The sequence below is a fragment of the Pomacea canaliculata genome, linkage group LG5 (assembly GCF_003073045.1).
Source record: "Pomacea canaliculata isolate SZHN2017 linkage group LG5, ASM307304v1, whole genome shotgun sequence".
Classification (NCBI taxonomy): domain Eukaryota; kingdom Metazoa; phylum Mollusca; class Gastropoda; order Architaenioglossa; family Ampullariidae; genus Pomacea; species Pomacea canaliculata.
The window spans coordinates 6,789,478-6,805,400 of NC_037594.1; the positions used below are offsets into that span (position 1 = coordinate 6,789,478).

At 44.1% G+C, this 15,923-nt stretch overlaps 1 protein-coding gene across 1 annotated transcript; it reads right to left on the reverse strand.

Moving 5' to 3' along the window:
• Positions 1–275: 275 nt before the first annotated feature.
• LOC112565202 (homeobox protein slou-like) lies at positions 276–10,781 on the reverse strand. The gene is made up of 2 exons (XM_025240533.1): positions 9,637–10,781; positions 276–1,895 (listed from the first exon to the last, which is right to left on the reverse strand). The coding sequence occupies exons 1-2, from the start codon at positions 10,694–10,696 to the stop codon at positions 1,309–1,311; spliced, it is 1,647 nt and encodes a 548-aa protein (XP_025096318.1). The 5' UTR covers positions 10,697–10,781; the 3' UTR covers positions 276–1,308.
• Positions 10,782–15,923: the final 5,142 nt, after the last annotated feature.

The window sequence follows — 15,923 nt, forward strand, 5'->3', positions numbered from 1 at the left end:
AACCCTCACGTGTTTTTCAAAGCCAAGTCTGGCAGACGATGCTAGAGTTTACACTACAGTGCCAAGGCTCTCATGTTATTCTCGCACGACTTACATTTTCTTCTCTAACTCTTCAGTCACTGTCATCATGGCTGGGGTCAGGGGTCAGCATCACACACACACCAAGTCTCCCACCAACATCTTCGCCAACAACAAGCTGCGTTACATCGTCTGAACGACGAGACGGCGGCGGCGGCCTGAGGGAGGCCCCGGCATGCGAAACACGAGAGAACTTCTTTCAATTTGGAAAATATTTATTTCTGTACAGAAAACATTTAGCACACACAGGAGACGAACCCAGCTGCAGCCACAAGTGCTGCCGCGATAGCCTCTAGGTACCGGCAAAGAGAGGGTCGAGTGAAATAAATACACGCTCCACACTGCTGCCCGGGGCTTGTGATAACTCCACACAGGAACTCATCCTCACCCTTGCTTTCCTCGCCTTTTGAAGGAGTGCTTGTGTTCCATCTAATGTATAGGGCTGTTTTCTCTAGAAAAGTGTGCTCTGTGATTTTTATCTAGAGGCGTAAGGGTTTGGAAAATATCTTTTCCGGAAAGAAGAAGAGAGAAAGAGTGCAGAGGGAAGGGCACAGAGGGCGGGTCGGTTAAGACTTCTCTAAACGACCGATAAGTATTCACATGAAAATCATGGGGAAGCGATTAAAAGGTCAAGTAAAGTGCAGAATGGAGGAATGAATAAAAGATAGGAAGATGGAACAAAACAGCGATAGAATGTAAGAAAGAAAAGAGAAAGAAAAATACGATGATTCATTTTTTTGTCAGCCTTTTATAGATGACATTGAAGCTAAATCTTGCAACACCAAATGTTTATCCATTCGCTATAATAAGTATTTATTTCTTTTTAAATTTCCGTCGATAAACAAGGGAGTGGAAGTCGAAAGAAGATGCAACTTCTTTTTAAGTCTTTTTTTTTTTTTGCCCACCATCACCAAGCCCAGCAATATTCTCTGTCTTGATTATAAACAATAGTTTAAACAAAATTCTTTACGAGCATCAAACATTCATGGTTAATCTTCAAATTTCATGTAAGTCATTTAACGTGGGAAGAGTCTCTTGGTTCTGTAAAGTCACAAAAGTCTCGCTGGTTGGATTTAGGAGTCTGAAGCTCGGACACCACTTTCAAAAAAAAAAAAAAAAATCCTCTCGCAAGAGCCACCAAACAGTAGTGTTTACTCGTAACACGTTTCTTCAAAAGAAATTTGCTCCAGCGACCAATCAAGTTGGACAAGATTGTTTTCATTTTTTCTGTCACGTGGTTTGACTGAAGTAGGGATAGTACACCGAGTGAGCAGCCGCGCTGCCATGGTAACTGCTGTGCGCCCTCAGCAGTCCGAGGGGACCCAGCAAGGTGGGGTTGTGGAGGTAGGGATGCAGGGCCTGACCGTACAGCATCCCTGCAGCGTAGGGGGAGGAGAATGTACTCAGCGACCCCGGGGTTGGGGGCACTGTGGGGCTGTTGACGTCCAGCCCCGGGTTCTGCTTCTTCCACTTGGTGCGTCGGTTCTGGAACCAGATCTTCACCTGGGTCTCGGTGAGGTTGAGTGACAGCGCCAGGTTGAGTCTCTCGCACACGGACAGGTACCTGGTGGTCTTGAACTTGTTCTCCAGGGCCACCAGCTGCTCGTAGGTGAAGGCCGTGCGTGCTCTCCGCGGTTTGCCTTGCTTGTCCGTCCCCGACCCTCCTCCACCGCCACCGCCACCACCGCCCCCGAGTCTGTCTTTCCTTTTCTTGTCCTTTTCATCGCCTTCTTTCTTGTCGTCCGACATATCGTCGACATCGTCATCGAAGTTATCGTGAGAAGAGGACAGGGAGTCTTCGTCGTCTCGAAGGCCACCTGGGAACAAAACAGGAGTGGGAGAATGTTAATTTAATGTTACAAGCAGACGACAAGTGTGGCGTACAGGAAACATCAGTTCCTTGAGTATTTATTCTCTATATCATATTTAAAACTATTATTTTCTTTTAGGGAGATTAGCGTGAAATGAAACATAAAATTTGAGGGTCTTGGTATCAATCGATCCCTCAGTCAATCAATCAATCAATCAGTCAATCAGTGGTCAAGAAACAATCGCAAAGCACTGGCGCCAAAAACTCCTCCATCACTCGTCTGAATGAAGAGAAGGAAAGAAATGTTTTCTGAGACTGAGGCGTTGATGTCAATGGTGAAGATGTTTGTTCAATTCGTTTCTTTTGAACTCGATGGTGCTGGTTTTTTTTTTTCTTTTTTTTTTTTCTTTTGCCGTCTTTTTGTTTTAGTTCTCAGTTTTGTTACGAAGGGAAATAAATCGATTGTATTGATCAGAGTAACGTCGCTTGACTCACTAAATGACAAATTTCAAGTCTGGCCGACTGTTTCTGCTTCTCACCTCTCTCTTTCATTTTTTTCTTCAGAAAGAAAGAGGAAGAGATGGTGTGTGCTTGCCATCTCTTATAATCTATGTTACTCAGAAATATTTTTATAATTTTCTTTGAAGTTCCTCGACAATATTAATGGTTCAGGACCATGTGGGGACAAGGTACAAACAGAACCTTGTCCCCACATGGTCCTAAACCATTAATATCATTTCTTATCGCTCTCTATCTGGCATCTCATCACACCTCGCCTACTTACAAAATAATAAATATCTCGACAAGCGCTTGGCGAATGGTTTGACACAAAAGCATTCCTTGGCTAGCATTTTGAGAACCTGGAATTCCATGGAAGAAAATAACAGTTCTATGTATGCGACCTTTGCTCTAGTATGAAAAAAAGTATATATCTACAAAAATGAAAATAAATAAAAATACAGGCAAGACTCTGTCATTAACAAGCGATTACTCATTACGCAATGTCGATAACTTTCATCTTTTTTTCTTTCTGCCGTCGTTATCTCCGCTTCGGGGTCCTCGCAAACTGTTTTTCTTGTTATCAGAACTCTCTGACCTCCCGTGTGAAATATTTCAGAAATTGGTAATTTTCTGTATGGAATGTCTTATTTCCTGGAATGCTTGTCCATTATCTGATCTAAAGAACTGTAAAGGTTTCCTTCTGTCGTTGACTTTGCTAATAGTTCCTGTACTTGATATCCGTTGTGTACATGTGCCGGCCATGACATCTCGTTCATTTATCGCGAAATCCGCAAAAGCCTGTTTACTTCCCTGGAGTCATATAATCTGGCTTTTTTAATTTCCAAATGTTTTTTGTTTTTCTTTCATTCTTGAAGAAAAGATTAAGGGTCTTACATTACACGTTGTTGGGTTCACAAAGCTATCTATAGCTCAACAAATAGGAGTTCTAATTTTAAAGTCTGGATTTCCATCCCGGTTTGCCATTTATCATTTTATACTTCTTACATGAGAAAAGTACCGGTTGCTAGTTTTAGGTGAAGGAATATTGCTAAGACTGTAGATAAATATTTGTCAATATTATCTACCGTTTGTATCGAAGATTAAATGCGCGCTCAATAGCGTGGATATACTAACACAGAGGGTTGAAAGGTCAGCTGAAGCTGAAGGGGGAAACGTTGATATAAAATGAAGGAGTGTGAGGTACAGAAAAAGATTTTGAGATATTTTTCAGCAATTTAATTAATGGTGGTGGGATCTCGAGAAGATTTGTCAACTGCATTAAATGATCGAGCTTTGCTCGTGTTCTGTTGATGGAGAGGAGTTTAAAGAATAAGATAATGAAGAAATAATTTGTATGCATCAGGGAAGATTCAATTCATCATTTTGGGTTGGCAGATGCTACAGTGATCACAGAAAAGTAACAATTTTTGAACTCTTGCTCACAATGTTACTAACGAAACACACACACACACACGAGAGAGCGCGCTTAATAGACGTATTGAACTAAAAAAAATCTCGACCCATAAAAATTCTTAATCTGTTTAGGAGAAATTAGTTTCTTCCAACTTCTGACAAAAGCCTTTGTAAACAAGGACAAATCTATGAGAGGTGATGAGAAGAGGAGAGGAGTAAAAGAAAGAAAGAAAACAAACATGCCTGGAAACCATGTACGGTACTTAGTGCGACGCCTCAGCAGCCGTTCTGTTTTATCAAATACGAGTGTTTAGTAAACAATTAGCTACTCAAACCCACAGAGAGACCAGGACCACCCGAGACAGTGTGCACAGTGAACTCTGACCCCTGACGACAAGAGCAAAATCTAAGGGTTCTGTTGCTCGGGTGGACAGAGATCGGGAGTGGACAATCCACAGAACTTTCTGGCATTTATTTATTTACTTATATAGAGAATCGGAAATTGATTCATTCAGCAAATTCGGACCAGTGGAAGTGCATTTACCATAAAACATTAGAATTGCTTGCCAGAGACAGGGAACTCCATGTTGTAGTCAGGGACGATGGTAAGACAATGATATTAGATGAAGAATACACGGCTGTTATAGCGCTCTACCAAGACGGACTTATAACGAGGGTTGGAAGGTTCAAGCAAGTTCGGTAAGGATGAACTAAATGGCTGAGGCGGTCGAATGGCAGTGGCTTTTTTTTGATTATTTAATATCCAGACAGTAGTCTTAGTTTAAATTAGCATCTACACCTACTCTGTCTTTGACAGAAACGCCGGAGACCTTCAGCAGTTAACACCAACTCACAGGAGTTCACACAAGTGGAGGATCAGGGACGAGCGAATGGGCCAGGGTTCGGGTACGTCACTCACACCAAGCGGGTACACGTATATATTCGCTTTACCCGCCTGTTTTTTGTCATCTTCCATCTCCAATTAATAGTATACCCGTTTAACAGAAAATCATCGTCAAAAATGCGAAATTAAAAAAAAAAGTGTCCAGAGAGAAAATTTTTTAGCCAAGAAATCGGTTGACTCCGTGCGATTGAGAGTCAGCCGCTTACTAATTTTTTTTTCTTACCATGAATTTTTTAAATCCTTAAGAAAACTGTTTTCACCCTTACTGTTGTTTACATTTGTAAAATATAACATAAAGTCGAACTAATGCCTTGGTATTCGATTTACTCACTCCTGCTTTGGCATTCGATTTACAAGTCTTATTAATCCTCTTCTTTCTACACTACGCACGTCCGCTGAGTTTACACTGTAATTGTAATAATCCTCAGGGGAGTTGATTCTAAGCATGTTTAATTAACACAGAACAACAAAGTCGTGTCTGTAACTACAGCCTCAAATAACTACCCCACCCGACCCCCTACCCGCTCGGCTTGTCAACTAAACACCTACATTCAGCTCGATATACAACAAGCCTTTGACATGGAATACATGACCACACTTATAACACCTGCCCGCTAATTAACAGCCAGTTAAATCCGTCTTCATGGGAGACAATTTAATCTACAGAGGACGGCCGCCACCCTCCCTCCAACACTCATTGAAGTGTCAATTATTTTCACAGCTGTATCGCCACTTCAAACAAAGACACGCTTCGATATTTCAGCAGGTGTTCCTCTTTCCAGCCTCAAGGAGACGGGTACACACGGGTGGGAGGTGAGTGATTGGTGGTGGTGGTGGTGGTGGTGGTGGTGGTGGTGGTGGTGGTGGTGGTGGTGGTGGTGGTGGTGGTGGTGGTGGTGGTTGGTAGTGGTGGTGGTGGTGGCTGGATTGTGAGGACGACTACCTCTGTAAGCAGGCGGGTGTCTGGACGAGATTAACACCCGAGAAGAGGAGTTAATTCTCGTGGCAAAGAAAACACATTTATCTCGAGTTCATTATTGCTAACCCCGCTAGCGCGTTAAACGTTGTGTTTATTGAGAGCGATGCGTGTGATAACATCAGCATGGCGAGGGCTCTCCGTCACAAGGAGGGATCTGTGTTTTTACGGCGGGGGCTCGTAAGTCCTCCCAATGAGCGTTGCTGGAGGGGAGAAGTTAATGTACAATGGCAAGCTATGTTAACGGCCATTAACATCAGGTATTGCTCCTGCTGCAAGGCAAGGGACAGGAGGATGCTTGCATGGGCTGACATCGGGAGAACACACTACGTGCACATCATCAATTGATGCACGCGCACGGGTGGAGGGAGAGAAGAATGCACGGAATGGAGAAGCTTACCGTACCCGTGGTAATAAGCATACTCGGTGTGTGAGATTGTTTGTGGAAGAGAACGGTATCTAAGCCGCAGATTGTCAAATATGTTCGGCGAATGTTTTCTGTGACTGTCATACAAAATGTTGACACATGGTCACATATGTGACAAATTTGGACGAAGGTTTGCCTAAGTTTGGAAAAGTTGCTTCTGTAAGTGTCCAGCAAAATGTTTGCCACAGTATTTGTTAAATTAAGAATGGTCATTAGGACTTAATCTGATATTCTGATGCTGTGTAAGGTGACCACGGAAGGGCTATGGGTTCTGTCAACCAGTATTGAAGTATTGAAGTATTGAAGTATTGAAGTACCCTGGTTCCATCTCAAGTCCACAGGCCTTTCTTAACCTGCCACGAATATATTTGACATTTTGTTCTATGACAGCCTCGTCACAAATTTGTTAAGCCTAATAACACTTTTGAGAATATTTGTTTTTTAAGAAGCCCTTTGATGAAGGGTCAGATAGAAAAGAATCTCTGAGCAAGAAGAAAATAAAACTTTTTGATACAAATGGTCATGAAGAGGGTCTAGGGTCTGAGTGGGACCGGGTACAAAACTTAGAGTGAAGTAGCCACACACAGGATGAAACCAAACCGTCCTGGGTTATGATTGACAAGGTATTTGTGTTGTAGCGGTAGACTAAGTAGTTTTTGTTGTCGGGGTAGGCAAGGTATGGTTCAATTAGATGAGACAAGGCGGTTTGTACCAGACCCATGCAGGTTTTGTCAGGGAGACAGACAAGGCGGTTTTCGCAAGAACAAAACAATTAAGTGCAAGTAATTTGTTTGTTCCCTGAAATAAATATGATGCTTCGTCAAAGACAAGCGAGTTATTTGTTGTTAACTGGAGTGATAACCAACACGATGATATTCCCTTGATTTTTTTAAAAGACATTTCCTTTAAAGTGTGATATAGCAAAAATCTCCAGATAGTTTCCAGAAAAGATGATAGTCGCCAACACGAACCATAAGTGAATGGTGTTTAAACACTTTAGACTGATTAATCTGTGAACAAACATTTTTTAACGGATAAACAAGTATTGAGCTCACATGAACGAGGGTATTGAGTGTTGTCCAAAAGGAGTTCTTTGTGTACTGTACTCTATACTACACAGATATGTACTAAGTACAAAGACAGCCGCGAATAAGTACAAAGTACATGCAATAGAAAAATAAAAATTAATAAAATCTCATTAAAATGCCTGTCTAATTAGAAGACGAAAAATTAAAAGTTGACGAAAACTAGATAAAAATGATTAAAAAAATAGATATCACTGTAATTTAAGGATATGAATCACTTATTGTGTGCCTCTTATTTGAGACTACACAATCTTGTGAATGAAGATATTTGGATGAGAAAAGGAATTCCACTATTTACTGACAGTAGGAAAGAGCAGAAAAAGTTCCTAGTCCACCCGCCATTCTAGAAGCACCCTGGAGTCGCTACAGGACTTCAGTGCAATGAATCCATATTTACCGTAAGATGCTCTTCAATAAACACTTCTTCAAGTAAGAAATGTCTACAACAGCGGTGCGAAATAAACGGTTTCGCTTTCCAGAATTAAATTAAACCCATTTAGAGTTTCGTTTGCTGCTTCCGGTGTGTTTTGATGACGTATACAATGTTGACAAATTATTCCAGTCATCTGAAAAAAGCCGAAAGAAACTTCTTCGCACTTCTTGTTGTTTTTTAGCTTGTTTGTTTTTTGTTTTATTTTGTTTTTTGGCAGTAACATTAGGACAGGCATCACTGTAAAAATGTCAACAAATATAAAGAAGGTTCCGCCTAAATATTTCCACTTTGAAGAAGTTATGATAGAATTAACACCTAATTATTTTACATGGCGGCAGTGACGAACTGGTCATTAGGAAAATAAACACACATCACGGAGCCTGCAGGAGGGGGACAGGGAAGGTTGGGGGTGAGGAGAAGAGTGAGGAGGAAGGGAGGACAACTGATGAGGGGGGAAGCAGGCTAAGGGAGGTAACGAGAAACCCACACGCGGCTGGGTAAATCTCTGCTGGGTGCAAAAATGAGGAGAAAACTGTGAATCTATAAGCACACCCAAACACACACAGCCACACAAGAGGGCGCCACCATCAAACGCTGGGCCTCCTCCTTTCTCCAGAAAATTTCACCATTGATATCTCAGCAGATGGCTCGCAATTCCGATTTATGAGGGAAACACTTTCCAGAGAAACTTCAGGGGCCTAAGGGAAAAGAAACATTTTCCTACCCTTTTCGTCTGTTTTTTTCTGTTTGATATTCAACCAATGAGTGAAATTTATTTTGCACACCACTCGCCCTCCACCCACAGCCTCTTGTTTGCGCACTTTTTTTATGAGGAACAGATGCTTTACAAATAGTGTGTTGGGGAGCGCGTCTCTTGCGATTATTCTCTTCAAATTTTGATGTTTGTTTTTTTTTTTTTCTAGTTTTACACAAGAAAATACACCATTAACTGATCTTGTCACACAGCTGTTATCATTGATAACTGGGGTAATAATTAAAGGCAGTGTAAGCGATGTCATAGACGTAAACACACACACATACACATCTGAATACATTTTCTTTCATCTTACTCTCAGTCTCTTTCTCTTTTTCTCTCTTTCTCTCTCGCTCTCTGCCTGCTTTTTGAATGCTACAATTAACAGTTGGAAGTCTGCTACTCAACCACAAGTAATTTCGCGATTTAAGGCAAGAGATCAAGAGCTGTGGAAATTTTGAGCAGAAGAGAATGTTTTTCATACAAAGAGAGAAATATCGGGATACAAGGCAGAAGACCTTCATTTTCTCTTCTGTTTCTTTGTGCTACCATCATGTTTACACACAACCGTCAGTCGGGATATACTGTGAATTCAAGTCTCATTGACTGAATATATAATGATGTTGTGATGATGATATCTTTTGGTTACAGTTACCATCGTCGTTCTCATCACAAGGGAAAAGAATGGGTCTACTTCTCTAATTTACTTACAGTGACGGATTTACTGTAAACGAAAAAAATAATAATTTTAAAAATAGTTTGCTTAATGTCTATATCATCCACCCTATGTTACATGTTACAGGGTCATACATTAGTAAATATTATAATTCACCAGCATCGCGCAAAAAATGTGGATTTAAACATTTCCTTCTCCTCTCTCTCTTATTTCTCTCTCTAACACACACACACGATATAAATAATAATTTTTTGTAAAAAAAAATGGTGTTTGTTGTACTATAACACGTAAATAATTAACAGACAAACAAGCACAGCTTCATAAAGCTGCCCAGTGTAAGTCATAGTGAGTCAGATGTTAACGGTAATGACTTCTACCTATACAATCATATTTCATGCTGAAAAGACATTAAATCTCACACACACACATATGCGTACTCACATACCCGAATGTACACGCATGCTTTCGGGTAGTCAGCTCTTCATCACAAGCACACTCAAAATAGTGATCACACACACACTCACATATATATATACACACGCACTCACGCGCACTCACGCACACACACACACAACCTACCAGAATCAGAGTCCCCCGATCTGATAGCGCCCGGAGATGGTCGATCTCCCCACGGGTGCCATACCCGGTTCCTGCTGGCGCCACCTCCAGTAAACTTGGACGGGCTGAGAATGTCCACAACACTGAAAGGCGTGGGTTGGACTTTAGGGAGTCCAGGCGACCCGTCCACCCGACCTTCGTCCGGAGCGCCGTCGCGGCCACCCGAGGGTGGTTGTGGTGACAGTCTCTCTCGCACCCGAGCCTCCCGACTCTCATCGTCGCCACTGTCCGTCCCTCCTTGGGCCCCTGAGGGCCCCACCCGGGGGCTGTGCTCACACCGTGCGCGCGAGTCATCATCGTCCTCATCTTCGCAGTTGTGATAATGATCGTCTGTGTCCTCATCGTCCGTGTTATCGATGTACATCCGCTTGGGAGAGGCGCTAGCGCGCACGGGTTTCAGTTCTCGAGGTGACAATGGACCTGCTCGCAACGACATGACCGACGACATCGCTGACGACAGCAATGGGGGGGTCGTCGTCGCCGACGCCGATGGTGTTGATGACAAGGGCGATGAAAGCCGGCTAAGAGCTAGGGTGGTCGGCAGGTCGCAAGCCATCAACGAAGAGGAAGACACCAATGGCTGTGAAGACGTCAGGGTCAAGGGACCTGCTGTTGCCGGAGTCGCTGTTGTTGTTCCTGATGATGATGACGACGATGATGATGACGACGCTACTGTCAAGGCTCCGCACGAAGAGGCGGATGTCATCGACAAGTTCACAGCACCGATATTGTCCTCCGTCACCATAGCAACCCCTCTGCTCCCTCCACCCATCAGTAGCACCATGCGGCCGTTGCAACTGTTGCTGGCACTGCTTCTGCTGGTCATGGCAAGGCCGACAATGTGGTGACTTCCGCTGAGGCTGGGGGCGCCACCGTTAGCAACGGAGCTGCTGCTGCTGCTTTTGCTGCTGGTGTTGCTACTGCTGCTGCTTCCACCGCCACATCCTCCAGCAAAGCCACCAGACCCTCGTCCACCACTTCTGTTGGCTTTTCTCACCGCGTGGTCGTTGAGCCTGTCCATGGCGGCAGCACCAGCGGCTACAGGACGCACTGTCCCTGGCCCACGACTACAACTGACTTTCAACGACAAACTGACTTTAAACTGGACCAACTGCTAAAAAAGAAAAAAAAAAAAGAAACAAGTCTCTTTCTGCGCAGTCCAGCCAAACCGAACCCTAAACAATTTTTTTTTCAAAGACAACTCTTCTCGTCTCCGCCGACTCTTACTTTCATCGTTTCATCGGTCAGCACGGTACCGACAGTCCGAACCACCTCCGAGCATCAGTCAAGTCTTTCCTCGCCTTCAACGCCGCCAACTAAACACACGGGCGCTAAGAAAGCGCAGCCGGGAGGTTGGCTGTCCGGGTGGATGGGGGAAGTCCCGCCCACTCGATGTGTCGACAGCGGCGCCTTGAAGGTCTGTTTGGCGAGAGCAGGGGCCACAATCGCCTTGTGTAGCGGGCGGTCCTAACCACTTTGAAGCTCGCACGGTCCTGCCCACTTGTGTTCACGCAGTCTGCTTGCTCTCCGCGATGCTGCTGTATCATTGAAGCCGCGCCTCCCTCACTCCTCCGGAGGTCTGCTCTCCAATGAGAATCGATTGCCTCCCTTTCTTCTCCTCCTGCTCTCTCTTTCTCTTTCTCTCTCTCTCCCCTCGCTCCATCTTCCTCCCCTCCCTTTCCTCCCACCCCCACTACTCCTCAAGCCTCAATTTTTCTCGGTCCATCCAAACCCTTTATTTCATTCTCTCTTTCTTTAGAGTTCCTGCCCTTCCCCTCGACTTCCCCGCCCTTTCTGTCTTGACTCTCTCAACCTTGGCGCTGATCTCTCTATTCTCCGCCTTGCAGCTAGGAGAAAGGGAAGGGCTGCTATTAATTTCACACAACCACCTTAATTGGCTATCGCACTTAATTGATGGCACTGACTATGAAATTAGATGATCATTACGTCAACTGGGGACCTGCCAGAGCTTGATGTGGAGGAGCAGCGAGGATGGGAGAGGAAAGAATGGCGAGCAACGGAGGGCACCGTTCTCCCTTTCCTGCGTTTTTCTGCTTTTTTTTTCCTTCTTCTTCTCTCTGGAAGTGAACAAAGGTTTTCTCCAACTCGGACCAACGTTAGTCTGGTATTTTGTGAAAATGGTGGCATTTTTTGTTTTCTGTTCTTTTGTTGTTTGATTGTTACCACATGTGGCTCAGCTACAACATGGCGGTATCACCAGCAACTGTCACAAGAGCTCGTAAGTATGTGTTGCAAGAGAGTAGCGGGTGTCACATTTCCCCAAACAGTAAATCTAATCGTAATAAGAAGTAATATCTTTGATGCTGGTTTTTTTTTTCTCCCACAATGCCGCTGATGCCATGTGTTTGCTTGTGTAACTAGCTCGCCCACCGAAACCTCGATGGTTGGATGCGAACCTCGCTCGTTGAAAGACTGTGTGTGTATCACATTGTCATTAATCAGATACCGACATGCTCTTCTCCAATACATGTTGTTATAGAATAAATATTTGTTGTTCTGCGTTTCACTTTTCTCCCTCTGGGTGTCGACATTAGTCAAGTCAGTTCTCTTTTCTGCACTGGAGAGTGCGCTAGAGAAAAAAAGAGAGAGAAATGTTAGTAATGTATCGTAAATGTCATGACATACAAAATGATGACAACAAGCGCGATAATGTAAATAAAAGTGTTTTCTCTGAAGTACAGTCTGGTCGTCCTCACCCTTGCCCACAGGCTTTTTTGGCAGACAGCGCGTGCAGCGTGGGGCGAGTTGGGTAAGGGTGAGATACCCGTACAGGTCTACACCCTCACACCTGGAATTGTGAGAGAACGAGACATGGATAGCAGGCGAAGGACAGAAGGGTAAATAAACCTGCAGAAAAGTAATAGAGACAAACAAAGAAGATGCGAAGAGGAAGAAACAACAAGGATGGAGAGTTTCGTGAATCTGCAGAGGAGGACGAGCACGCGGACAAGTCAACAAACAGAAAAAGTAAAACAAAAGGTTAGAAGGTGAACCAGCATTGAGTGGATTGTTGTTAGGAACAATATTCATATGTTTACAGTGCACGTGTAAAGGATTCAATAGCGGGTAGGTGGCGGGTATGATTGGTACAGTTATCATAAGAATGCACTCGTGAGATTTTGTGTTAAGTGGCAATAAAACAATCGTAACAAACAAATTCTACACTTCGCTGATAAGACTGCATTTCCATGAGTATGAGATAGTGTTTTGTAGTAACAGCGAGAATAACCGTTTCCCTATCAACTTTTCTTCCCATATTCTGCCATCTAATTATTTCTCATTAACGCACGAGAGCAACTCAGAATAAGAATACACAAGACTTTTAAAATCAGATTTTTCATTGAAATGCTTACGTTTTTATTTTTCTAAAATCCTTTATCTCTGTCCCTCGATGCTCTTGACATCTCTCAAACTTTTATTGAACAAGATAAAAGAAAATGTCTTTATAAATTATTTTCGACGAAAGACAAAGAGCCGGGGCTACTGGACTTACTTATGATGAGGATGATTGTCTACATCGGAATGTGCGCTTGCTTTCAATCCCCTTGCTTACATGGTTGAGTACTGTTGAGGACTGTTGAGGACTGTGATTGCCTGTTGTCTTTGTAATGCGAAGAACATTAATTGTAATCATGGAGACTGTTGTCTACGATCAGACCTCACAGTACATACCACAAGGTACACCACTATCAAATTTTCTCTCGATTCGTTGTTTTTCCTGATGTCAACAACAACCAACTCGAACCTGATCTTGATGACAGTGACGATGAGTTTTCATCTTTCATCAAAATGGCTGAGGCTGCAACAAAGAGACTTTTCAAACTGTCGGGTTTCGTTGCAGGGTATGTTTCTCCCAACACATACTCGGCTTAGTCCCAGGCGTCATGTGACATTGTTCTTCGCGAAAATTCCATTCCCGAGAAATGTCCAAAAGCCTCCTACGCTGGAAATCGTAGAAATGCTTTTTATTCGCTCGTACACGACAGCCGCGGACTATAAAAACGAAGCGAAAGATTTCCACTGGCAGCGAACCACGGCCATACCCGACTCCTGCGAGCCGGAGTTTAGAGGTCGCGGCTGACATGCGCAGCAAGTCAAGCGTGTCGCAACCCATTGTAACCTGCAGTCAAACAAGGCGAGCGCCATGTTTACGTGGTCTTCCCTGCCGCCAAAAGAACAGCGAGTCCTACGTGACGGGCACGTTAATGGGCCGTAGAGGGTCTGGCCCCGATCAAAACCAGAGAAAAGTAATTTCATGGACGATAACCGCTTACGCCCCTTTGCTGTGGGGCACGTGGTTTTGTTTTTGTTCCGCGTGAATACACCTTTCCGCGCGCCACATACCCGGCGAGCGCTGGTCGTTTGTAGGTAGGCGATAACAGTGGTGATGGCTCCTTCGACAATGAAAGGACCGAGGACAGGGGAAAGTCGGTCCTGCGAGAAGTGGTGTGCTGTCTGCACCACGTTCTTTCGTCCACACGGAGGGATCCTTGTTGCAATTCTATCATGTCTGCTGTGTGTACCCCACCCACGCAGGGTTTTAGCAAATCCATCATGTCTACTTCCCCTACCACACACACACACGCGCGCACACACACACACACAAAAACACACACATTGACCGGATATGCAGGACGGAGCAATCACAGAACTAATCGTTCCCATGGTGACCACCTTGGCGACTCCTCTCGTCTTCCGCTTACCTCCCCGCCCCACGGCTCAGTGCGACATTTACCGGCCCATGGGGGGGCGGTCGCTAGAGGTTTGTGCACGTGCATCCCACAAGATCGTCGGTGGAGGTGAGAGGAACTGTGGCGGTTGTTATTGCACGGACCTGTCGGCAGGGGCTCCTATAACAGACTGACTTAGCACCTCCCTTCTTTCTTTGTCCACACAACCGTTATTGTGCCGAGTCGTCCCTCCCAACCTACACACCCTGCCACCCTCACACACACACGAACTTTCCCATTCCCTCTCTCCTACATACCCTTCTATACTCAACCTTTTCCTTTCCACTCAACTAACTTTCGTACATTGTGAATCCTGCAGATAGTTCGTGTGTGTGTGAGTGTGTTAGTGCGTGTGATTTACAGAGATTATCTTCGCCGGATGTTTGAAGTACGACAGTCATGAAAATTGTCTTAAAGTCAGAACATTGAACGGTAAACATGTAAATATATAATCTGTACTGCTCCATTATTATCAGGATGTTTGTCAACAATATTTTTCATGGCAAAATGAAACTCCTCGATGGCATCAACAATAATGGCAGACAAAAAGGTACCCTGTGCTGCCCAAGAGGTTTGTTTATCGACACCCTCAGGGTTACTGCGCTTGTCCCTTGGACTTCCGGTGTACGCTTACTCTTCACTCTGGTCCTGTTTACAGTTGCAGCTTGCGACAATTTATTTATTTATTTTTGTCTCTGTTGGCAGTGTGCGATAGACCTGAATTCAAGGTAAAGGTAATGGCCAACATTTATTTCTTCCGATGTCCAAAAAAGTCTCAGTCTGTCGTAACACGAGACAAACATAAATGTGTATTAAAACAATTGAGTTTATTTTACAAAGTCATTCTTTCTTCGAGTTATTCATTCACTTTACCATTTTTTTTCAAACCTTTTCAACAGCTCATTACCGAACACCCAACAGCACATCAACTGTTTTCAATAAAACGGGGACAAAACATCACGAACTTCAAAATTTTAACACAACGAAAGAGACTAATCCAAAAACCAAGACGAATGAAAACAAAACGAAACAACACACAAAACCTGCTTTGGGGGGGGGGGGGGAGGACCGCTAGAAACAACTGCTGTTTAGGTGTATTTATCTCCAGAAGAATGAAGGCAAGAGCCCCTCACACTCAATCAAGGGGATGGCCCCCAACTCCCTTCCTTTCTCGCTTATTTTTCGCTCCCAACTCAAGTGGCACCGCGCCTATTATTGGATTAATATTCTGTTTTCTAAGAACACCTTTCTGCGCCCTCCGTTTCCCCTCCATTTGCCGCGCTGAAGACGACACTTTGTGGAGCTCGGCAGGAAAGCTGTTGTTGTTTTTCATGGTAAAGGCGTGAACCCAGGCGTTGGTGGGGTTCAAATCAGATTAAGAAAATCGACGAGGCAGCGAAAGGAGCGAGGGCCATTCAGACCAGCCAGCAGGAGAAGATGAGCTGGAAGCCGGCTCAAGATAATTAATTTGTCCTCCTCTCCCGCCATCGGTCACTT